We start from the raw sequence: 24,561 nt of genomic DNA, 5'->3' as shown, positions 1-24,561 counted from the left end.
ATGTTCAGTTCTGAAAGCTGGTTGCTGTTAAAGTTAATACTTACTAGATACCATAACTCCAGAATACGCCCTAAACCTACCACAGAAAGATTTGGAGTTATTCTCTCAATATCCTGAATGAGTTTATTTGAGTAAGCATGTTATAGAACTCCTGGATTCACTTTTGGATTTTGCTGGACTGTATATTGATGTGGTCTTTTATCTTCTGTACTTATTTCTTTCCTCTGAAGGTGTTACATTCTTGCCAATGAAACAGTGCATTGTGAGAAAGAGCTGTATCAGTCAGCTAGAGCATGGAAGGACCACAAGAGTTACATAGACAAAGAGGTTAGATGACGTTCAGGAAGACAATTTTCGAGTTGGCGGTCAGCAGATTTTGTCAATGACAGGCCGGTTGTTGCCAGTGGGAAGGGGCAGGAACTGATAATTGTAAATTCCTACGGGAATGCCAAGAAATGGCCAACTTCCAATGGCAGGAAACCAACAGATGGATATCTCAGTTATGCACCAAAGTATGGGCTGAAAACTTCTCAGACATCCTTAAAGTTAACCTTAATCAACCTTTTTGTATGCTGAGATGAGGAACAGATAGATTTCCTCTAAGGCAGGGGTTCCCAAACTGGGGCCCATGGACCCCTTTGGTTAATGGTAAGGCTCCATGGCATAAAAAAGGTTGGGAACCCCTGCTCTAAGGACAAAGCTCAGATACATTTTGGAAGGCATTCTTAGCAAAGATAAATTTCCATTTATTGGCAGGATGGGCAGTCTAAAACTTCCTGTCACACCATCCCAGCATTCATGATAGAAATTCAGGAGCTGTGACAACACCCACGGAATGTCACCTGACTAATAAATTGCTAAGTGAGTTCTGAGGCATCATGCCTTCTGCAGACATCTGAGGGAACATAATGCAATGGACACAAGCCTGGTTCTGTCATGGGCAAAATCAGACTTTGGGTACACCGTCGACCTGAAAATTACTCCCAACAAAATTCACGGAATAAAATTATTTTGGTGATTTTTAAAGCTAGAAAGAAACCTTGTGTTATTTGCGTCTGCATTGTAGATTGAAGCTCTTCAGGATAAGATAAAGAACCTGAGGGAAGTGCGAGGTCACCTGAAAAGAAAGAAGCCCGAGGAATGTCACTGCGACAGGAAAAGGTCTGTGTCCCTAGCAACAGTTATAAAGTCAAATTCCTCAGCCCCGTGCCTACTGCCCTCAATACTGGATGCGTTCCAACATCCATTGTTATTCCTGAAATGGCAGGTAGAGGAAAAGTGTGCGGAGCAACTCGATGGCCTAATCCTTCTCCTATGTTTTATGGTCTCACATGGTCAAAATTGACTGGAACAGAGCTAAAGTTACAGGTCATGGGACTAAACCAAATGTTTTCTCTCACTCTCTCCACTTTTCTCTCCCCCTCCTTCTCTCTCTCTCCCCCTCTCCCTCTTCCTTTCCTCCTCCCCTCTCCTTCTCCCTCTCCCTCTCCCTGTTTAGATGCAGAGTGTTCCTCACATTTTCTGTTTTGAATGCCAGATCTCCAACATCTTACTGTTATCTCCTATATAGAGTAAATTTGAAATGTCTGAGCATGATGGCAGTGAAAAGGAGATGAACAACACATATGCTGGAACAATATAGATCCCATCTATCCAGGGTTATCAGCTCCTTGCAGGGAGCTACATCTCCCAAAGGACATGAGCAAGATTCTCATTTGCCCTGTGACATTGAAGCAGAGATTACATCTGGCCACCAGCATGGATGCCAGATTTACCCTCCCTTGGTGGTCCCAGAGCCCAGCGTTGGTCCAGGCTTAAGTCAATACCAGCATTTTTCCAATGCTGCCTCTGCCTTTTGGGCTCCACCAGTGACTCCTTGTGGAGCCCAGCAGAGCATAACATCTTATACAGACTTCCCAATTCTCAGGATCAGCAAGATTTCAGATGATCTGGCATCAGGTTAAACCTGGCACAAGTATTGCCACCTCATTGAAAAGCAATGGGGAGAAATTGCCCACAGGAGACTAAGTAACTGGACCTTTTTACTTGATTTAATTTTGTTAGTTTAAATCCCTGTAATTACTTCTAACTGCTTGGATTTCAATATTTTAATTGTAAAATAACATTTTGTTCTTTATTTTTGTTAATAGCACCCAGATGCTTTTGACTGATTGTGATTAATGTCAAAGCCATTTACAAACATTTTATTTCAGTGGCAGCTTTGACAGCTGGTAATTCTCAAGGCCGGGCGGCACCAGCTGTCAAGGCTGCCAGCCACTTACACAGGTTAGCCTCAGAGCTGAGCTTCTCTCATCAATCGGGAGCCAACTCCCCAACAGAAGGCAGTGCTCAGGACCACCCTCAATGAAGCAATGTCATCTAAGGGCAGCGGCTAGTGGCACTGGCCCCCGCCCTTCATGGAACAAAATTACAGCACACTAAATGGCTACTGAATCTGCACATCATTTCTCTACTGTCCTGGAAATATTGGTTTCTTAATCTTACCACAAGAACTTTAATCTTTAATACGTGAAATTTATTTCTGTTATCTGTAGTTATTTTAGAGATAAAGGAATGAGAAACCAGGGGAAACTGAAGAACAAGAACAGCCATCTCCACCCCTTCAGGTAAGTGAACCTCTGTTCCAGAACCAGCCTGGGCAGGACATGGATTTGAGGTGTAGAATTGGTCACAGTCCCACTGACTGGTGGCAGGTCTCTCTCATGTTCACTTATTCACATAAGGCAAAATTTGCCTTATTTTCCAAAGAAGCGGGGAATTATCTTGAAATGGTTCACAATTTATTTATTTATTTTTTTTTAAAAACTAAATGAAATGATTTTATCATTGTTCCCTCCTGGAGTTTCTACTAACAAAAGAATGATGGCATCTTTTGCTGCCGACTGCAAACAACACTAAATGGAGACAAAGAGTCCATATGAAAGATCTCGACTGACCTGCTGACTTTCTCCAGCTGTACGTGAATTATAGGAGCAATACGAATGTTGTGTTGTTTCCTGTCTAATGCCATTTGGCCCATCATGTCCATACCAGCTTTGATCAGAGCTGTGTATTTCAGGTTCACAATAAAACTTATTGTAATTCAATCGTACACACGTATACAGCTAAACGAAACACTGTTCCTTTGGGGCCAAGGAGCAAAATGTAGTACATATAGTCACACTCTGTACATATAGTTATGATCCAGCATGTAGCAGCCACAAAAATAATTTTAGCAAGTCCCTGAATGCCATGGCCTGAAGATTGACAGATTGACATAAAGTGTGAGGTGCAGGTTTATGTGACAGAGTATAATATTTCTGGCACTATCATAACAAAACAAGCAGTGGTGTAAATATGTGAAACTGCATCAATAAAAGATGAAAAGTGAGAGTGGAGAGGGGTGGTGGTGACAGGACATTCAGAGTGCGTGCTTGATGGAAGAAGGGTGTTAAGAAGTTTAACAGCCTTGGGGAGGAAGCTGTTAAAGGCGAGGTCAAAGAGGTGTCTTTGCTAATGCTGAAGGCACTGTGTGTGCAGTGCTTCTGATAGATGTCCTGAATGGGGGAGGTAGAGAAACACTGATGATGTTTTCAGCAGTCCTCACTATCCATTGCAGGGTTTTGCGATCTGATGCATTGCAATTCCCATGCCAGATGCTGGTGCTCCGGTAGAGTGTGGTGAGAATGGTGGGGGGGGGGGGGAGGCATGGGTTGCCTCAGGTTCCTCAGGAGGTGGAGGTGCTGCTGTGCTCTGTTTCTAAGCAGCATTGAATTACTCACATATGTCCTTCAACTCCCTATTGCCACTGACACTCAGGAGCAATTTATGATAGCTGCTTAACCAGCACTTAAAGAAAATCCACCTGATCACAAGGAGGACAGACATACTCTGCATTGCCAGCATGGAAGATCAGGACTAGACATGGGTTGCTGGAGCGATGAGGAAGCAGCCCTAATGAAATCCTGAGAGGTTAAAAGTGGATTGGGAAAACCAGGTCAGTACTGTACCTCGAGAGAGAATTTGTTGAATGTCTAAGGGATGCTTTTTAGAACAGCTTGTTGTTGAGCCCACTAGGGGATCGGCTGTGCTGAATTGGGAGTTGTGCAATGATCCAGAGGTGATAAGAGAGCTTAAGGTTAAGGAACCCTTACAAAACAGTGATCACAATATGATTGAGTTCACTTTGAAATTTGAGAAGGAGAAACTAAATTCCAATGCGTCGGTATTTCAGTAGAATAAAGGAAATTACAATGGCATGAGAGGGGATCTGGCCAAGGTTGACTGGAGAGAGACACTAGCAGGAAGGACGGCAGAGCAGCAATGGCTGGAGTTTCTGTGAAAAATGAGGGAAGTGCAAGACAGATATATTCCAAATAAGAAGAAATTTTCAAATTGAAGGACTCTACCGTGGCTGACAAATGAAGTCCTAGCCAAAGTAAAAGCAAAAGAAAAGGCATACAAGGAAGCCAAAGCCAGTGTGAAGATAGAGGATTGGGAAGCTTATAAAAACTTGCAGAAGGAAATGAAGAAGGTCATTAGGAAGGAAAAGATGAATTATGAAAGGAAGCTGGCGACTAATATCAAAGAAGATACTAAAAGCTTTTTAAGTATATAAAGGTTAAAAGAGAGTTGAGGGTAGATCTAGGACCAATAGAAAGTGACACTGGAGATATTGTAATGAGAGATGCAGAGATAGCAGAGGAACTGAATGCGTATTTTGCATCAGTCTTCACAGTGGAAGATGTCTGCATTATACCGGACATTCAAGAGTGTCACGGAAGTGAAGTATGTGCAGTGAAAATTACAACTGAGAAGGTGCTCAGGAAGCTTAATGATCTGAGGGTGGATAAATCTCCTGGACCTGATGGAATGCAGCCTCGGGTTCTGAAGGAAGTAGCTGGAGAGATTGTGGAGGCATTAACAATGATCTTTCAAGAATTGATAGATTCTGGCATTGTACCGGATGACTAGAAAATTGCAAATGTTACTCCGGTATTTAAGAAGGGTGGGAGGCAGCAGAAAGGAAACTATAGACCTGTTAGCCTGACATCAGTGGTTGGGAAGTTGTTAGAATCCATTGTTAGGGATGAGATTACAGAGTACCTGGAGGCACATGACAAGATAGACCAAAGCCAGCATGGTTTCCTGAAAGGAAAATCCTGCCTGACTAACCTACTGCAATTTTTTGAGGAAATTACAAACAGCGTAGACAAAGGAGATGCAGTAGGTGTGGTGTACTTGGATTTTCAGAAGGCCTTTGACAAGGTGCCACACATAAGGCTGCTTAGCAAGATAAGATTCCATGGAATTACAGGGGTGTAACTAGCATGGGTGGAGCTTTGGCTGATCGGTAGAAAACAGAGAGTGGGAATAAAGGGATCCTATTCTGGCTGGCTGCCAGTTACCAGTGGAATTCCATAGGGGTCGGTGTTGGGACCACTGCTTTTTACGATGTATGTCAATGATTTGGACTATAGGATTAATGGATCTGTTGCTAAATTTGCCGATGATACAAAGATAGGTGAAGGAGCAGGTAGTGTTGAGGAAACAGAGAGCCTGCAGAGTGACTTAGATAGTTTAGAGGAATGGGCAAAGAAGTGGCAAATGAAATACAATGTTGGAAAGTGAATGGTCATGCAATTTGGTGGAAGAAATAAACAGGCAGACTATTATTTAGATGGGGAGAGAATTCAAAATGCAGAGATACAAAGGGACTTGGGAGTCCTTGTGCAGAATACCCTAAAGGTTAACCTCCAAGTTGAGTTGATGGTGAAGAAGGCGAATGCAATGTTGGCATTCATTTCTGGAGATATAGAATACAAGAGCAGGGATGTTATGCTGAGGCTCTATAAGGCACTCGTGAGATCACACTTAGAGTACTGTGTGCAGTTTAGGGCTCCTTATTTTAGAAAGGATATACTGACATTGGAGAGGGTTCAGAGAAGATTTACAAGAATGTTTCCAGGAATGAAAGGGTTACCATATGAGGAACGTCTGGCAGCTCTTGGGCTGTATTCCCTGGTGTTCAAGATAATGAGGGGGATCTCATAGAAACGTTCCAAATGTTAAAAGGCCTGAACAAATTAGATATGGCAAAGTTATTTTCCATGGTAGGGGAGTCCAGGACAAGAGGGGATGACTTTAGGATTGAAGGATGTCCAGTTAGAACAGTGATGCGGACAAATGACTTTAGTCAGAGGGTGGTAAATCTGTTGCACAAAAATACAACTGCAGATGCTGTAGATCAAAGAATACGTACACAACACTGGAAGAACTCAACAGGTCAGGCAGCATCCATGAGAAAAGAGTAGCCAACGTTTCGGGCCGAGACCCTTCATCAGGAATGGTGGGGGAAGAGAGGGCCGAAGCCCAGTAATAGAGATAGGGGAGAGGGTAGGGCCTAGAGGCGCCAGGTGGAAAACCAATCAGAGAAAAGATAAGGGGGGAGGGGATAAGCATGAAAGAACTGTAGAGATAAAGAAGTAGAAAGTTGAAAGGGGAGAGAGGCAGAGAGGGACCTGGGATAGGGGGAGGGGGAGGGAATTACCAGAAATTGGAGAATTCTATGTTCATACCACCAGGCTGGAGGCTACCCAGATGGTAGATGAGGTGTTGCTCCTCCAACCTGAGTTTGGCCTCATCATAGCAGTAGAGGAGGCCATGTATGGACATATCTAGATGGGAATGAGAGGCAGAGTTCCACAGGTAAATCTGTGGAATTTGTTGCCACGAGGCCAAGTCATTGGGTGCATTTAAGGCAGAGATAGATAGGTTTTTGGTTAGCCAGGGAATCGAAGAGTATGGGGAAAAGGCAGGGGAGTGGGGAAGGCTGGAAGAATTGGATCAGCCCATGATTGAATGGTGGAGTAGACTTGATGAGCTGAATGGCCTACCTCTGCTCCTGTATCTTATGGTCTTATAGGAGCAAAGCTTGTTCAGCTTGCTTCAAAGATCCATCAATGTATGGTTTCCATGTGCAGGAAAACAGAGACTGCTGGAAATACAGAGGGGTTGTACAGCAGCTGTGGAGAGAGTGTTAATGTTTCGAGGAGAGGACCTTTTATCAGAAAGTTCTGATGAAAGGTCATTAACCTGAAACATTAACCATATCCTCTGCAGTTTCTTAATGAATCTTGGAGTACACAGAATGCACCAAAATATTTCTAACCCTTCAGGTGCCATCTGATGGGCCAACTATTACTCAATACCGTCAATGATGCCAATCAGAAATAAAGCTCTAAGAAAGAAAATATTCTTTAGGTTTGTTTGCTTTAGGGCCTGGGGAATCAGTGCTTTTCTCCATAAGTAAGTCTTGTTGCACCCTTACCCAATGCTTTCCTCACCACCCCTTCTTCCATCATTCAGCCAATCTCACCTCCGTCCCACCTCATCATCACTAGTTCTCCTAATGCTGACAGCTACCTTCATCTGGGAAAAGACAATCCCTCACTTGTCAGCCAGCTGGTTATTCTGGTGTAAAATCCCTACTGCAGCAAGGTAAACGTGGGGCTCCTTCCTCTTATTTCCTGCAAAAGCAACAAAATCAAAAAAAAAATTCAAAAGCAAGATGGTGCATATTGCTCACGATGCCGTCTGGTGAAGAGGAGGGAACCTTGGTGAAACCTCGAGTTGTCTTACACTTCCCTTCACATTGCATTCTCACTCTCTGCAGGGAAGTGGCTCAGGAGGTGGACAGTAAGCTCCAGTTGTTCAAGGAAAATCGGAGGAAGAAGAAAGACCGTAAGATAAAGAAGCGGCTGAGGAAGGGGGATAGTTGTAGCCTTCCTGGCCTCACCTGCTTCACACACAATAATGAGCACTGGCAGACGCCGCCATACTGGAACTGTAAGTAGAGTTTGATTCTGTGGGTTACATCATAAACATCTGAGTTATGTTTAAATAGTACCAGCCTGTTATTACCCTGAGGCACCACTTTCTCACTTAGAACAGTAGAGCACAGGAACATTAGTTTAAGCCTACAATATTGTACTGATCTAATTAAACCAATAACTAAAAGCCTACTAAACTAGTCCTTCTATCTGCATTAGCTGCATATTCCTGTACCTATCAAAGAGTCTGTAAGCGTCTCTATCATATTTAACCTCCCACCAGTAAATTCTGTAGCAATATACTGTATGTCTAAAATAGATACTTATTTATTTTGGCTTTTATATCTAAATGTCATCTTCCCTGCATTAATCATCACAGGATTGTAAGCAGGTCACAGAAGTTATCATCATGGATTCATTAAAACTGTTGCAGAGATGACTGGTTTTTAAAGCCACTTTAGCACCAGCTTTCAATAATGAAATAAAAACAGAAACATTTTAGATGGTTGCAGGTACTGGGATAAACATGAAATAGATTTTTTTTGTGAATCAGCATATCTGTTTTTGTAGATTCAGATGTTCATTAATTCCACTGAATTACAAGGTAATCATTTGACACAACTTTCCTTGGTTCTACAGAGGGGGCATTAAAATTTATAGCAAAAATGGTGGCCAAACAGTTCACCATGTCTCTGCAACATTTTGTTACAACAGTTCAAAACTACCTTAGAACCTTCCCTTTGCCAAAATATATACTGGCTTCACATACTTCTCCACACTTCCCTTGAAGCCATCATGGTTTGATGGCAAACAAATATTTATCAAATACAAGTTTTATATTTATTAACACAATGAAAGTCATCTTATGCAGCACTTTAGAATTTAAAACCCGAGTCTGAACTAATACCATAGAAAATTTAAGCCAAATGAACAAATGTGTGCCCAGAGCTCTGGGGCTTCCTAGGCTAAAAAGAGAAAGGAAGGAAGATGAAGGCATTTGTGAAATGGGATTTCTGAGCTTTGTCAGTTAAAGGCATGGTCTTCAGTGGTGAAGGAATGAACATCAACCATGCTTACAGAGAAGGTTGAAGCAGATTACAGAGAAAGGGGAAGTCCAAAGGACTTCTGTTGGCAGCAAAGATGAAATTTTAAAGTTGTAGCTTTGCCTAACCAACTGAAGCTTGGTGATTACCCACCATTTTTCTTCTTGACTGCAAACTCCTTCCATAATCAACCATCAACAAGGTTTCCCTGCCATTATGGAGGTAGCAGAGGGGACAACAAAACTTAAATTTCATGATCCTCTCCATGGTGGATCTTGTATCTCACCACCTGATCAATATCTCTACTGCTGCCACGACTGGCTGCTGACAATTTCAACTATCGTCTGCCATCATAGTCATTGAAAATACAGCATAGAAACATGCCCTTGAGCACATCCATGCCGAAACATTTAAACTGCCTGCTCTCATTGTCCTGCACCCAGAACAAAGTCCTCCATACCCCTACCATAAGTATACCTATCCAAACTTGTCTTAAACATTGAAATCAAGTTTACAGCACCACTTGTGCTGGCAGCTCATTCCATACACTCAACACCCTCTGGGTGAAGTAGTTTTCCCTCATGTTCCCCTTAAACTTTTCACCTTTCACCCTTAACCTATGACCTCTAGTTGTAGTCTCACCCAACCTCAGTGGAAAAAGTCTGCTTACATTTACCCTTTCTGTACCAATCATAATTTTGTATACCTCTATCAACTCTCCCCTCAACCATCCACATTCCAAGGAATAAAGTCCTATCCTATTCAATCTTTCCTTATAATCCAGGTCCTCCAGATCTGGCAATATCCTTATAAATTTTCTCTGTACTCTTTCAACCTTATTTACATTGTTGGATGCATCAGCAAGGGAGATGAGGCTGAGTACAGGGCTAAGGTGGGAAACTTTGTCACATGGTGCGAGCAGAATCATCTGCAGCTTAATGTGAAAAAGACTAAGGAGCTGGTGGTGGTCCTGAGGAGGGCTAAGGCATCGGTGACCCCTGTTTCCATCCAAGGGGTCAGTGTGGACATGGTGAAGGATTACAGATACCTGGGGATACAAATTGACAATAAACTGGACTGGTCAAAGAACACTGAGGCTGTCTACAAGAAGGGTCAGAGCCGTCTCTACTTCCTGAGGAGACTGAGGTCCTTTAACATCTGCCGGACGATGCTGAGGATGTTCTATGAGTCTGTGGTGGCCAGTGCTATCATGTTTGCTGTTGTGTGCTGGGGCAGCAGGCTGAGGGTAGCAGACACCAACAGAATCAACAAACTCATTCGTAAGACCAGTGATGTTGTGGGGGTGGAACTGGGCTCTCTGATGGTAGTGTCTGAAAAGAGGATGCTGTCCAAGTTGCATGCCATCTTGGACAATGTCTCCCATCCACTCCATAATGTACTGGTTAAGCACAGGAGTTCATTCAGCCAGAGACTCATTCCACCGAGATGCAACACAGAGCGTCATAGGAAGTCATTCCTGCCTGTGGCCATCAAACTTTACAACTCCTCCCTCGGAGTGTCAGACAACCTGAGCCAATAGGCTGGTCCTGGACTTATTTCCACTTGGCATAATTTACTTATTATTATTTAATTATTTATGGTTTTATATTGCAATATTTCTACACTATTCTTGGTTGGTGCGACTGTAACGAAACCCAATTTCTCTCGGGATCAATAAAGTATGTCTGTCTGTCTGTCTTTCCTGTAGGTCGGTGAGCAAAGATGCACACAATACTCCAAATTAGGCCTCACCAATGTCTCAGAGAACTTAAACAGAACATCCCATCTCCTGTACTCAGCACATTGATTTATGAAGGCCAAAGTAGCAAAAGCTTTTTTCACGACACTATCTACCTGCACCACCACTTTCAATGAATTATGGACCTGCATTTCCAAATGCCTTTGTTCTAGCACACTCCTCAGTGCCCTACCGCTCACTGTGTAAGACCTACCCTGGTTGGTCCTACCAAAGCTCAACACCTCTTACAGCTCTGCATTGGTTTCCACCTGACAATTTTCAGCCCATTTTTCTAGCTGCAAGCCATGATAGCCTTCCTCACTGTCCACTATACCCCCAATCTTGTTGTCATCAGCAAGTTTGCTAATACAGATAACCACATTATAATCCAGATCGTTGATATAAATGACAAACAACAACAGACCCAGCACCGATCCCTGCGGCACTAGTCGCAAAACTCCAGTCGGAGAGGCAACCATCTACTACCACTCTCTGGCTTCTCCCACAAAACCAATATCTAATCCAATTTACAAACTCATCTTGAATGCTGAGCGATTGAACCTTCTTAACAACCTCCCGTGCAGGACTTTGTCAAGTGCCTTCCGCTGTGGTCCATGTGGACAACATTCACTGCCTTGCCTTCATCAACTTTTTTAGTAACTTCCTCAAAAAAGATTGCTTAGACACAACCTACCATTCACAAAGCCATGCTGACTATCCTTAATCAGCCCATGTCTATCAAAATGCTCATTTATCTGGTCCCTTAGAATACTTTCCAATAACTTTCCCACTACAAATGTCAGGCTCATCTGTCCTATACAGGATGCAGCGTTCTTCATCAAAAGTCTTATGTTGTGGACCATATGCTACTTGCATTCTCCAATTAAGCTCAGTATGATTTAGACCATATCACAGCTGTGTAAGAAAATGCCAGAATCATACGCTTCAGTGGTCAAATATGCATTTTAGAAAAAAATGTTTATGTATTTCTCTGTTCCAGGATTTCTAAGAAACTGCCAGGGCAGGATGTATCTGGGTGTATATGGACATAAACATTCCTCATTTCTATTTATTTCAGTGGAATTGAATTTCAAAAGCAGAGTTCAACGTGTGCAAAGAACAAAGACCACAATTCTGCTGCTATGTACCTTTATAAATGAGCAAAATTTGTTTGTGCAAACTTCTTCATGGTCCTTTTATTTCAGCCTTTTACTGATTAGACGATTTGACCCTTTTGAGTCCGATGTTCTCAACTAGTCAATTTAATTCATTGAAATTGATTAATTTAATTCCTTAATTGTTAATTAAAATAATTCATTGTGGTGATTCAAATAAAACAGGACCAAAATAAAAAGTGTGTGCATTAATGAAATTACACATCCATCGTTGGTTTTCATTCTGATTGTGAAGTTCTTTGTCTGTACACAGCAGGAGAATTCTCCTTTGAACTTGCTAGAAATAATCTGCAACTCTATAGGGAGCAAAAAGCAGGTGGCAGTGGTTCAAGCACTTATTAAACACTTTGCCTTCAAAGGAAAGGAAAAGGATACGTGGACTTGGTACAAGAGCTGATAAATACCCTACCATCTACCTCTTGCACCCGTTAGTTGGACTGCATTCAGAAACATCGTCTTTCTGTTGACATTAAACTGAAAACATTTTTTTCCTTTTTATTACAGTAGGATCTTTCTGTGCATGTACAAGTTCCAACAATAACACATATTGGTGTCTACGAACCATCAACGAGACTCACAACATCCTTTTCTGTGAATTTGCCACTGGCTTTCTTGAGTATTTTGACATGAACAACGATCCGTATCAAGTAAGGAGATTTTGTACTTTGTCATCAGCAATCAAAACTACATTCATCACAAAATGATGATGCAGATGATGGAAGCCTTTGTTTGAGTTTATCTACTGTTGAAACCTAGATTTAAAGTTCTGATTGTTCCATTGCCTTACAAGAAGACATAGGGCTGTGGTGACATTTGCAGCCGCTATATATCTTAGCAATAAACCTGCCCAAAATTATGCTTAAAGACTTAGATGCTGTCTAAGCACAGTTCAGAATACATTGTGTTCAGTGGAAAGGGATACAGAAGGGGGTGGTTAAGGGCAGGAAACTCTCATCAACAAGAATTCAGGCCTGAAATAAGTTGGGTGGACTTGCGTAGAAAACAGCTGAAGGGCTAGTAGGTGCAGAACTTTCTGCTGCTTAAAAGGGTAAATGTAACAGTGCAGGAGAAGGAGTTCGAACCAAGCACTAGAAAAAGAGCAGAGTGGTGCATTTTTAAGCATGAATCATATTCACGTGCATGCTTGTTTAAATTACAATTCAACAGATAGGGTTGGCCATATGCTACGCAAACTTTGAGCAATGCAATACTGCATAATCACATGCAGTCTGGAACGTTCAGTGTGCATCTGCAGCTTGAAGTGCATACATGTTCAAATCAAAGTATTCTGTCTAGCTAATGGGCCATTATTTCTTTGTATGTGTGTCTCAATGCACTCATGGGTTTTTTTTCCAAACTGACATAGGGGATGGTGGTCTATTTGGGATTGTTGAAGACCACTGAAAGCTCTTGCTTGGCAACTGTCCCTCCAAAACTGTTCTTTTTTCTTTGCAGTGTTAGCATGGAACCTCCTTTGTGTAAGGCCTCTGCATGTACCATGTTCATAGGCTGCCATGTAGCATATGCTATGCTTAGCCATGTCACTGGTGGATCTTCTGACAGGTTATGTTATGAACCGCAACATTTATGACCAAGCTGAACTGGTGTGGAGAGTGCAAAGCATTAGGCAATTTGTTCATACATACTAGAGATTCTGCAGATGCTGGAAACCCAGAGTAACACACAAAAATTGCAGGAGGAACTCAGCAGATCGGGCAGCATCTATGGAGAGGAATGAAAGGTTGATGTTTCAGGTACAGATGAGCCTTGATGAAGGGTCACAGCCAAAACATCGACTGTTTATTTCTCTCCATAGAAGCAGCCTGACCTAGTGGGTTCCTCCAGCATTTTGTGTGTGTTACTCAGGCAACAAGTACAGCTGACAATCAATGCAGCAAACTATGAAAAAAGAGTGGAGGCAACTGAAGACAGATTGAAAGCGTGCTTGACACGTCAATCTCACCTTGACACATTTCAGGAAATGTAAGACAACATGTTCAGAGACAGCTTCATTAGAGTAACAGAGGCATTGTATACAAATAAAACAGATCAGATGTAGACCTGGTGTAATGCAAGCTCTGACCAATCCTGTGTACTCTGTGTCAAGCTGAAAAAAAATTCATAAGTTAAACAAAATGGTGTATGAAAACTGACTAGATGTGCTATGCCAAAAATGACAAAAGCAGCAACGCTGAATGAAAAAGACTTATTTTAGAAATCACCTAGGATTACCCATAGCTCTCTATTTTTCTAAGCTCCATGTACCTATCCAGGTGTCTCTTAAGAGACCCTATTGTATCTGCCTCCACCACCATCACTGCTAGCCTATTCCACGCCCTCACCACCCTCTGCGTAAAAACCTTGCCCCTGACATCTCTGTTGGCAAGCATTGCCATGCCTCTTCTCATGTCAAGATGAGGCCATCCTCGAGGTGGAGGAGCAACACATTACAGTCCGTCTGAGGAGCTTCCAATCTAATGGCATGAATATCGATTTGTCCTTCCAATAAAAAAATACCCCCCCTCCCCTATTCCCCACTTTGACCATATACCTCTTTTCACCAGCCTATCACTTCCCCCGAATCCCCTCCTCCTTCCCTTTCTCCTATGGTCTACTCTCCCCTCCTATCAGATTTCTTCTTCTCTAGCCCTTGACCTTTCCCACTCACCAGCCTTCACCTATCACCTTCCAGTTGGCCTCCATCCCCTACGCCCACCTTTTTTGATTCTTCCCCATTCCTTCCCAGAACTGAAGAATGGTCTCGGCCCAAAACGTCGCTTGTTTATTTATTTCCATGGATGCTGCCTGACCACTGAGCTCCTCCATCATTGTGTGTATTGCTCTGGATTTCCAGCATCCACAGACTTTCTCATGTTTATGATTGAAAATGACAGTTCACAGGACCCAGCCATAAAAACTTACAATGAACTCTACATTCAGCATGCAACAAACTTATCCTAAGAAGTCAAGCTGGCCTGTAATTTTCCAAGCCATCGTGGATAAGGTATTGAAAAGACTAGATCATTATTGTTGTAACCAAGCTGATCTGATGAATGCCTTGAGCACAAACACAGGAAAAGACTGTTCAAGAGATTATACGAATCCTGACTGAATGTGAAGCAAATGCATGTTTTTCCAATGAGAGGTTTCTTAACATTGATTTGAAGGTTGTTGCCAATGCTTATAGCCAGTGAAGAAAAAAAAACTAAAGGCCATTTTCAAAGTTCCAAAGCCTGAAAATACTGCTTGTAAGGACACCATAGTGTCATGTGCAATTTCTTCCAGATCTTCTGACATACTCTGTTTGGATGGTGTTTCACAGTAATGTGTTTATTAATGAGTTATCTAAAATCAATTTTATACCATTCATGAAGTGTACACATTTCCCAGTACAGTATTTTCTAACATTCGTATTTCCCAAGTTATTTTGTCTAACTGATCTCTCTTTCTTTCTTTGAAATGACCATAAGACATTGTAGCAGAGTCTGCTCCACCATTTTATCATGACTGATCCTTTTTTTCCCCTCCCACTCCCCAGCCTTCTACCTGTAACCTTTGATGCCGTGGCCAATCAAGAACCTATCAAGCTCCACCTTAAGTACATCCAACAACCTGGCCTCCACAGCTGCCTGTGGTAACAAATTCCATAAATTCACCACCTTCTGGCTAAAGAAATTTCTCCGCATCTCTGTTTTAAATGGACGCCCCTTTATCCTGAGGCTGTGCCCTCTTATCCTAGACTCTCCCACCATGGGAAACATCCTTTCCACATCTACTCTGTCTAGGCCTTTCAAAATCCGAAAGGTTTCAATGAGATCCCCTCCCCCCTCTAAATTCCAGTGAGTACAGACCCAGAGCCATCAAACGTTCCTTGTATGATAACCCTTTAATTCCTGAAACCACTCTTATGAACCTCCTCTGAACCCTCTCCAATGCCAGCACATCTTTTCTTAGATGAGGAACCCAGAACTGTTCACAATACTCAAGGTGAGGCCTCACCAGTGCCTTATAAAGCCTCAGCATCACATCCCTGCTCTTGTATTCGAGACTTATTGAAATGAATGTTAACATTGCATTTGCTTTCCCTACCACCGACTCAACCTGCAAGTTAGCTTTTAGGGTGTTCTGCACAAAGATTCCCTTTGCATCTCAGATTTTTGGATTTTCTCCCTGTTTAGAAAATAGTCCTCACATTTATTTATACTACCAAAGTGCAAGACCATGCATTTTCCAAGACTGTATTTCATTTGCTACTTTCTTGCCCATTCTCCTAATCTGACTACGTCCTTCTGCAGCCTTCCTGTTCCCACAGTACTACCTGCTCCTCCACCAATCTTTGTATCATCTGCAAACTTGACAACAAAGCCATTTATTCCGTCATCTAAGTTATTGATATACAGCATAAAAAGAAGCAATCCCGACACCGACCCCTGCGGACATCACTAGTCACTGGCAGCCAAGCAGACAGTGATCCTTTTATTTCCACTTGCTTCCTGTAGAAGTAGTAGAGGCCAGTTCAGTTGTGTCATTGAAGGTAAAATTGGATAGGTATATGGACAGGAAAGGAGTGGAGGGTTATGGGCTGAGTGCGGGTAGGTGGGACTAGGTGAGATTAAGAGTTCGGCACGGACTAGGAGGGCCGAGATGGCCTGTTTCCGTGCTGTGATTGTTATATGTTATATGGTTATAAACCAGCCAATGCTCTAACCATGCCAGTAACTTTCCTGTAATGCCATGGGCTCTTAACTTGGTAAGCAGCCTCATGTGTGACACCTTGTCAAAGTCCTTCTGAAAGTCCAAATATACAACATCCACTACATCCTCTGCATCTATCCTGACAGTCTGACTGCACACTATCTTTGCTTTTTCACCACCTGTCCTATCCTGAGTCCCTTCACTCTAGTTCCTATCCCCCTGCCAAATGAGTTTAAACCTCCCCAACAGCTCTAACTAACAAATCTGCCCACAAGAATATTGGACCCCCTTGGGTTCAGGTGCAATCCGTCACTTTTGAACAGCTCAGACCTCCCCCAGAGGAGATCTGAATGATCCAACACCTGAAGCCCTGCTCCCTGCACCAGCTTCTCAGCCACGCAATAATCTGCCAAATCATCCTGTTTCTACCCTCACTGGCGCCTGGCACAGGTAACACTCCAGAAATTACTACCCTGGATGTCCTTTTTCTCAAGTTTCTACCCAGCTCTCTAAATTTTCTGTTCAGGACCTCTTTGCTTTTCCTTCCTATGCCATTGGTACCAATATATACCAAGACATCTGGCTGCTCTCCCTCACCCTCCAAAGAGCTGTGAGCACGATCCAAGACACCTGAGAGACAACATACCATTCAGGTGGCCCTTTCACGTCCACAGAATCTCCTGTCTGCTTCTCTGACTATTGAGTCCCCTATCACCACGTTCACCACTTCTCCCTCTTTCCCTTCTGCACCACGGACCCATACACTGTGACCTGCAAACTGAAGAGAGCATTTCCCCTTATATGTATCCGAAGAGCAGTCAATGGTAAAATGTTATGATTTCCCCAAAATAATTGCCATTAGTAATTGGTAGAGATATTATTACGCAACACTATTAGAGCTCAGGATGGAGGAATACAGAGTTCTGTTCCAATGACAACTGTAAAGAGTTTATTAGTCCTCCCTGTGAAAGCGTGGGATTCCTCGCACCTTCCAAAGACTGATTAGTAGATTAATAGATCGTTGTAAATTGTCCCATAATTAGGCTAGGGTTAAATAATAGGCTGCTGGGCCATACAGCTCGTTGGGCTAGAAAGGCCTATTCTCAGCTGTATTGTTAATGAATAAGTAAATAAATAACATAGGAAATGTGGCAAGTTCATGAGATGAGCTCAAGAAAGGTGGAAAGAGACTCAGGCTACATCCACACTAGACCAGATAATTTTGAAAACGCCGGTTTCGTGTAAAAACGATAGGCGTCCACACTATGCGTTTTTAAAAAGATTTCTGTCCGTATTGAAATGGAGATTTTGGTGAATCTCCTCCTACTGCACATGCGCAGGACACATCTACCAAAAACAAGCGACACGTTTGGTGTCGAATCTCGCCGTGAAAGACAATGCGTGTTTGTTCAGTTACAGACTAGAAAAACTTAAATATCGGACAGCTGTTGGCTCTCGCGCAGGAGAATTTAAAAGTTAAAAAAAACAAATACTGAAGCGTATGGAGGCAACCGACAGGGAGTTCACAGATTGTATGACCTGGCTGACGATGAACGGTGAAAAACTGACTAACTCTGTTGCATTAATAAAGCACCTTGTTAAATGTATAAAACATGTCTGCATCAGTATTATCTTGTATTTCCATACAATGTTACATTAGGCTGTTACACATCTATTGTCAGAGAAGTACTTGCATAAATAGGGAAACCACCTTCATACGAGCAAGGACAGAAAACAGGGCAAAGTGAGTACAGTATACTTATTTATTCAGTAAGTTATGTGTCAAAGTATTTGGTGACTACATTTCTGGCTTCAGTCTTGTTGCCATCTGTTCTGAAATTGTTGGATTGCATTCAAGAAAACAATGAAATGACGTGCTGCCGTCTGACAGCGTTTTCAGATTTCTCCAGTTACCCCGTCCACACTGATCTGCCCGAGGGGAGTTTTCAAAAGTACACACCCAGGAAACAGTTTCTGAAAAGCTCTGGTTTCAGGGGACGAAAACGCCGTTTTAGTGTGTACGGAGGGTAAAAACGAAGAGAAAAAGCTTCGGTTACAGATTTATCCGGTGTAGTGTGGACGTAGCCTCAGTCAAAGCGCGTGCTTCCTTAACTTACAAAATCAAAGAATCTGTTTCAATGTTATCAAATCGTGCAAAACTGCAATAACTGTTACTTCTGATTCTCTTAAAGTGGCTGCTTTATAGATATCTGATGGAAATTAACATTAGGGAGTTGACAGACCTGGGTGAATATGTATTCCATGCAACAGGAAGGATGTCTTCCTACAAGGACAACAAAAATGACACATAAAAATGCAGAGCATCAAGGATCAAAGACCAACTTTATCTGTATACATTTACATACATTAGAAATTTTCTGTGGTGTGTTGGCATGACATGCAGCAAAAATAACAACATTCAACAATTATTAATAAAATAAAGAATTATAAAAAATGAACTTGGAGGTTAAAGTACAGATATGGAATAAAAGTAGTTTAAAGTGTTTACAGTTTAAAGCAGTGACTGAGGTAATAGGTAAAGGGGTTGGGAGGGGCTAACTAAAATGGTTGATCATATTAACTGCCTGGGGAAGAAACTTTTAACATGGCGTGAAGTTTTTGTTTTAATAGCCCTATAACACTTTCCAGAAGGGAGCTTTTGGAAAGCCCAGTTTGCTGGTTGGGTAATGTCTGTAATGATTTTCCTGCCAGCTTCTTTGTCCTGGACACATACACCTTCACTGAGGTTTGTTGGGACTGCAATTAAAGGTCATGGGTTAAAGGTGAAAGGTGAAAAGTTTAAAAGGAACACGAGGGGAGTCTTGTTCACTCAGAGGGAGGGTCATGAGGGTGTGGAACCAACTGCCAGCGCAAGTCGTGCATGCGAGCTTGATTTCAATGTCTAAGAGAAGTTTGGATAGGTACATGGATGGTGGAGATATGGAAGGCTATGGTTCCAGTGCAGGTTGATGGGAGTAGGCAGCTTAAATGGTTCAGCACGGACTAGATGGGCCAAAGGGCCTGTTTCTGGGCTGTTTTTCTATGACTCTATGAAAAGTCCTGCAGTGATGGTAGATTGCAGCCAGTAACCCTTTCTGCTGTCCTGACCTGACAGATGTATGTAGGTGAACCTTGCATCAAACCCAAGAGAGATGGACAACATGACATTGGTGAAGTAGGGAGATTTGCTTCCCTTGTGCTAATCTAAAACATCAATCCCTCTGCACTGTTGAAGTAGCTAAGTGTCTCTGAAGCTATCTCTGTAGACAGCAACAAACCACATTCAGCCTGGGGTGTGTAGTCCTGCCTTGGCCTGATATGATATCCAGCCCAAGAACAGAAAATATCTCCTGTTGATGACTCAACAGGCCTTTGATTATAATTTATCGTTTTAATCCTTTACATTTTTTCACATCATCTCATGATCGCCATTACAGACACAGACTTAAATGGTGCCGATTTCACAGATACAATGTATTCTTAAAATTGTGTAACAAGTCCTTCCCAGCTCCTATGGTCTTTGTCCTGTACTTGGACTCAGAAATGTTATCACTAAATATTTTGGGAATAAAGATTCCCCTCATTTAAACACAGTTTAAGTAATCAGTTCTGACAATGTAGATGTAAAGAGCATCATTCATTGAAATGTTCTATTTTGGTTTTGTGGTTTCAGCTGACAAATACAGTACACATGGTTGACCGGGAAATCCTTAATCAGTTGCATTTACAGTTAATGGAACTAAGAAGTTGCCAAGGGCACAAACAATGCACTCCCCGGACTAAGGGTGCGGAAACAGGTAACACTTATCGTAATTTTCTGATGACAATGTATGACCATTGTTCTAAGCTCTCTTCACAGGGAGTCATTGCCTAATAGTAAGAGAATTATAAAACCAAATGTGTATTTCTATCCCTACAAATGGAAGAAGTGCTACACCTGCCCCCACAGTTCTTCCCTCACCACCATCCCAGGCCCCAGACAGTCCTTTCAGGTGAGGCACCACTTCACCTGCGAGTCAACTGGGGTGATATATTGTATCTGGTGTTCCCGATGTGGCCACTTATACATTGGGGAGACCCGCCGCAGACTGGGAGACCGTTTCGCTGAACACCGGCGCTCAGTCCTCCAGCAGTGGCGGGATCTCCCTGTGGCCACACTTCAATTCCACAGACCACTCCCACTCCGACATGTCTGTCCATGGCCTCCTCTACCGTCAAGATGAGGCCACGCGCAGGTTGATGGAGCAATACCTTATCTCCCGCCTAGGTAGCCTCCTGCCTGCCGGCATGAACATTCAACTCACAGACCTCCGTTGATACCCCTGCCCCCCACTTACCCTATCCCTATCTATAATTTTAGTCTGGTTCTCTTTCTCTCTCTTTCTCCCCCCTCGCTATAATCTCCCCCCAGCCCTACCTTTCTTTCTCTTTTATTTCCCATAATTCTCCACCTTCCCCCTAGCCCATTTCCCTCCAGCCTATCACTTCCCAGCTCTCTACTTCATCCCTCCCCCCACTTTTTATCCCCCCCATGACCATCCCATGTTACTTCACTCCTGATGAAGGGTTTCAGCCCGAAACATCGTCACTACCTCCCCCCATAGATGCTGTCTGGCCTGTTGAATTCTGGCAGCGTTTTGTGTTTTTATTTATTTCCAGCATCTGCAGATTCACTCGTGTTGCCTGTGTATTTCTATTCTTGCCTGCATACTGTATGTGAATTTGCTCTTCACCAGTAAAATTGAATTCATCCCCATTGTTCTTCACTTTTCAGGTGAAATCCTCATGAAAGTCTGCAGTATTTGAAATGGATCGGAATGCTGCACTACTCTTTATTTAACACTTACTTTCAGTTCAACTTTCTGACAAAGTGGGTTCTATCTATCTTGAGTATCAAGCAGTAGTAAATCAAGGCAACTGGACTTGCTGTGTTGTCTAGAAGACGTTTCACCACTCATCCGTGAGGCTTCTTCAGATCTGATCCATGGTGGGTAGTTTTCCAGTTTATAAACTCTGTGGGTTGTTTAAAGGTATAGCAATCACATGAGGGTCGTTATGGAGATCATGAGAGGTTCATTAGTCTTATCTTTACATGAATGGAGGTGTGAACTGTTGTGGAGACGCTGAGCTAGAGATGTTAGGACTACATTGTGAGTAGCTGATAGGTGTTGTCATTCCCCACCCCTCGGTTCAGGAAGCTGTCTTTGTCAAACTGGAAAACACATCCCTGAACCGAGGGTGTGGGGTACAACAACACTATCAGCTACTTACAGTGCAGTCCTAACATCTTTATCCCAGCATCTCCACAACAGTTCACACCTCCATTCATGCAAGGATAAGACTAATGACTCTCTCATTACCTCTATGACTCAATGATCCTCGCGTGATTGCTATACTTTTAAACAACTCAAAGTTTATAAACTGGAAAACTGCCCACCATGGATCAGATCTGAAGAACCCCTCTTGAATGAGTGACAAAACGTCTTCTAGACAACACAGCAAGTGCATTTGCCTCGATTCATTACTGTTTGATATTCAATTACCTGGATGACTGAGAACTTTCATTGACATATCTATCTTGATAGTCCAGTGTAAGTAAAGCACAATGCTATATAGGACCTGACAGCACAGAATATGACACTAAAATATATCAGTTTTTAAACCTACTGGTTCACTCTGTTTTTCCTGTCAGTCATAAAAATCTATACTTCCTGGGTTCATTTTCAAAAAATTCCTGGTGTACATTTCTACACATTAATGTCAATGGTTATTAACAATGGGGCCAGTATAATTACAAACACTTCATAAGAGAGTGACCATCTGTGCATCCATAAAAAATGAAGTATTTACTACATCCACATTTTTGACTGAGGAAAACTTACTGAAAACTCTGTTTTTAGTCATGAAACTGCCAACAAAGCCAGGCATATCATTTTGTATGCTCTGTTATTGCTGAGTCTTGAAAGCTCATTGATTTTAACATATTAATGGTCAACATATTTTCAGCAGCTTATTTTTAAAGAGGATTAATTAATTTATTTGCCACTCCCTTGTTTTGACAAAGAGGAAAAAAGTCGTCTTGATAATTGCAACCAGGGAAGGTCTGCTATGGATTCACATAGAGTATAAATTTCAGGGAGTCTACGTTCCTCTCACATTCCCAAGATGTGTAGATTAGTAGGTTAGTTGACCATTGTAAACTGACCTTAGTGTGTAGGTGAGTGGTAGAATCTTGGTGGGGGTGGGGAGTGGGTTGATGAGATTGTGGAGAGAATAAAATGAGATTAACATAGGATTAATGTAAGTGTATTGACAACATGGACTCGATGGGTTGAAAGGCCTGTTTCCATGCTGTATTACTCTATGGCAGGGTGTCTGGTCTGGAAGTGATATAACAGTCTACGAAAGGGACACAGAGAAATATATATTTAATGCAGTCATATAAGCAGCTATTCTCAGCATGGAACTTGCCCTGTTGTTGAAATTTAGGTTAAAATTAGATACACAGTGCCATAGGGATAAATTTGACAGTTGATTGCGCAAGATGTGTACTGACAACTATTTCCCCTTTTTTTTCTTTTCATTTAAGTGACTGGGAATATCAGGCAGGAGAGATTGAAAGGCACAGGTGATTTGCTATCACCCGGTTTACACTTACACTGAAGTTGAAGCCTACCCATGTTATCACTGCTGAGGAAGTGTGTATAGAGTCTTACCATCCTAACTGATCTAATTTACATTAAAACAAGACTGATATTGTTCCCCCCTTTTAGTTTGGATTTCCAAACCATGTTCTCTTAATTATTTCTCATGTCAAAGGTTACCTTCTCTTTCTATTTTAACCACTTGACATTTTTCCTCAGGTAATGCATGGACAACTACATTGTGAATAGTTTTACCATTCTAAAAAACATTAACCTTAATTACTCTTGTATTTTCCTAATCAGGAAATAAAGATGGAGGAAGCTTTGATCAGCACAGGTATCCTTACTTTTTATTCTCTTGAACAACTATCTTTTCAACCAATTGCATGGGCTGGCCCATTGAAGCTTCTTTTGCTTGTATTGTCTGTTCCATTCAGCAACCTTTGATGCATGATAACACATCCTTTAACAAATAACAACTGAATCTTATTTCAGACCATCTGCTTTACTCAACTCTGCTCTTTGGGAACCACAGGAGTCCTAATAATTTGCTTCTGTTATGAACCCAGCTCATTTGTTGCTCTTTAAAGATGGAAGTGATTTCAAAGTGAAAAAAATTTGTCTGATCCTACCATTCCCTCCATACATTTTGCACACATATACACGTAAATTTATGCACATACACACTCACATTTTACATTTGCACACTAACACAGCCATTCGATTACTAGAAAACTGAACGGTGTGTAGGTAGACTTTATATTTATCCCAAATTGGACATAACCATCTTTAAAAAAATGGCAAAGCTTAAGCTCAAATTATGTTCAAAACAAATCCAATGCCATGCTCTTCGACATTGAATTAGAAAGCGTTCAGTTTGAAACCACACATTTGTCCCAGCTGTCCGATGGAGCAGTATTTAAAGAATATCATACTGTGCCTATCCAAGGACCTTAATGGCAATTCCTAAAGTTTGGCTGCATTTAGAGGCACCCTTTATATGTTTTTAAATAACAAAAGATAATTTACTAAGATGCTGAACCCTGTGCACCAGTGAAATTACTGAATGCTTTGTCGAAATGTCGACTGTTTGTTCATTTCCATAGATGCTGCCTGACCTGCTGAGTTCCTCCAGCATTTTGTATGTGTTGCTTTGGATTTCCAGCATCTGCAGATTTTCTTGTGTTTATTATATTTGGTTAGATAAAGTCAGTTTACTCAAAATTGGTGGACAAGACGCAAAGTAAATGTTTAGTTTTTGTGCTAACAATTTTTGCAGTGACAATAAAACCCCAGAAAGTAAATATATTAGAAATGTATTTAAACACGAAGAAAAATAAAATCATAACGCCATCGGATGCTGAAATCATCCATGGAAAAAGAAATGGAGTCAAAGTAGATCCTAATGAAGGCCGTCCAACCTGATAAGTATCT

At 41.9% G+C, this 24,561-nt stretch overlaps 1 protein-coding gene across 13 annotated transcripts in view; it reads left to right on the top strand.

Annotated features, from left to right (window-relative positions):
- Window positions 1-24,561, top strand: part of sulf1 (sulfatase 1) — a 316,869-nt gene that overhangs the window by 284,985 nt on the left and 7,323 nt on the right. For all 13 annotated transcript variants that reach the window (XM_073040863.1, XM_073040831.1, XM_073040854.1 and 10 more), the window contains 7 exons: window positions 231-327; window positions 1,067-1,161; window positions 2,556-2,627; window positions 7,676-7,848; window positions 12,293-12,435; window positions 20,157-20,280; window positions 23,431-23,464. In XM_073040863.1, coding sequence (XP_072896964.1) covers window positions 231-327; window positions 1,067-1,161; window positions 2,556-2,627; window positions 7,676-7,848; window positions 12,293-12,435; window positions 20,157-20,280; window positions 23,431-23,464 — 738 coding nt within the window. The remainder of the gene's footprint in view (window positions 1-230; window positions 328-1,066; window positions 1,162-2,555; window positions 2,628-7,675; window positions 7,849-12,292; window positions 12,436-20,156; window positions 20,281-23,430; window positions 23,465-24,561) is intronic.

The sequence above is a fragment of the Hemitrygon akajei genome, chromosome 1 (assembly GCF_048418815.1).
Source record: "Hemitrygon akajei chromosome 1, sHemAka1.3, whole genome shotgun sequence".
Lineage (NCBI taxonomy): Eukaryota > Metazoa > Chordata > Chondrichthyes > Myliobatiformes > Dasyatidae > Hemitrygon > Hemitrygon akajei.
This window is presented reverse-complemented; position numbering and strand designations above follow the sequence as displayed.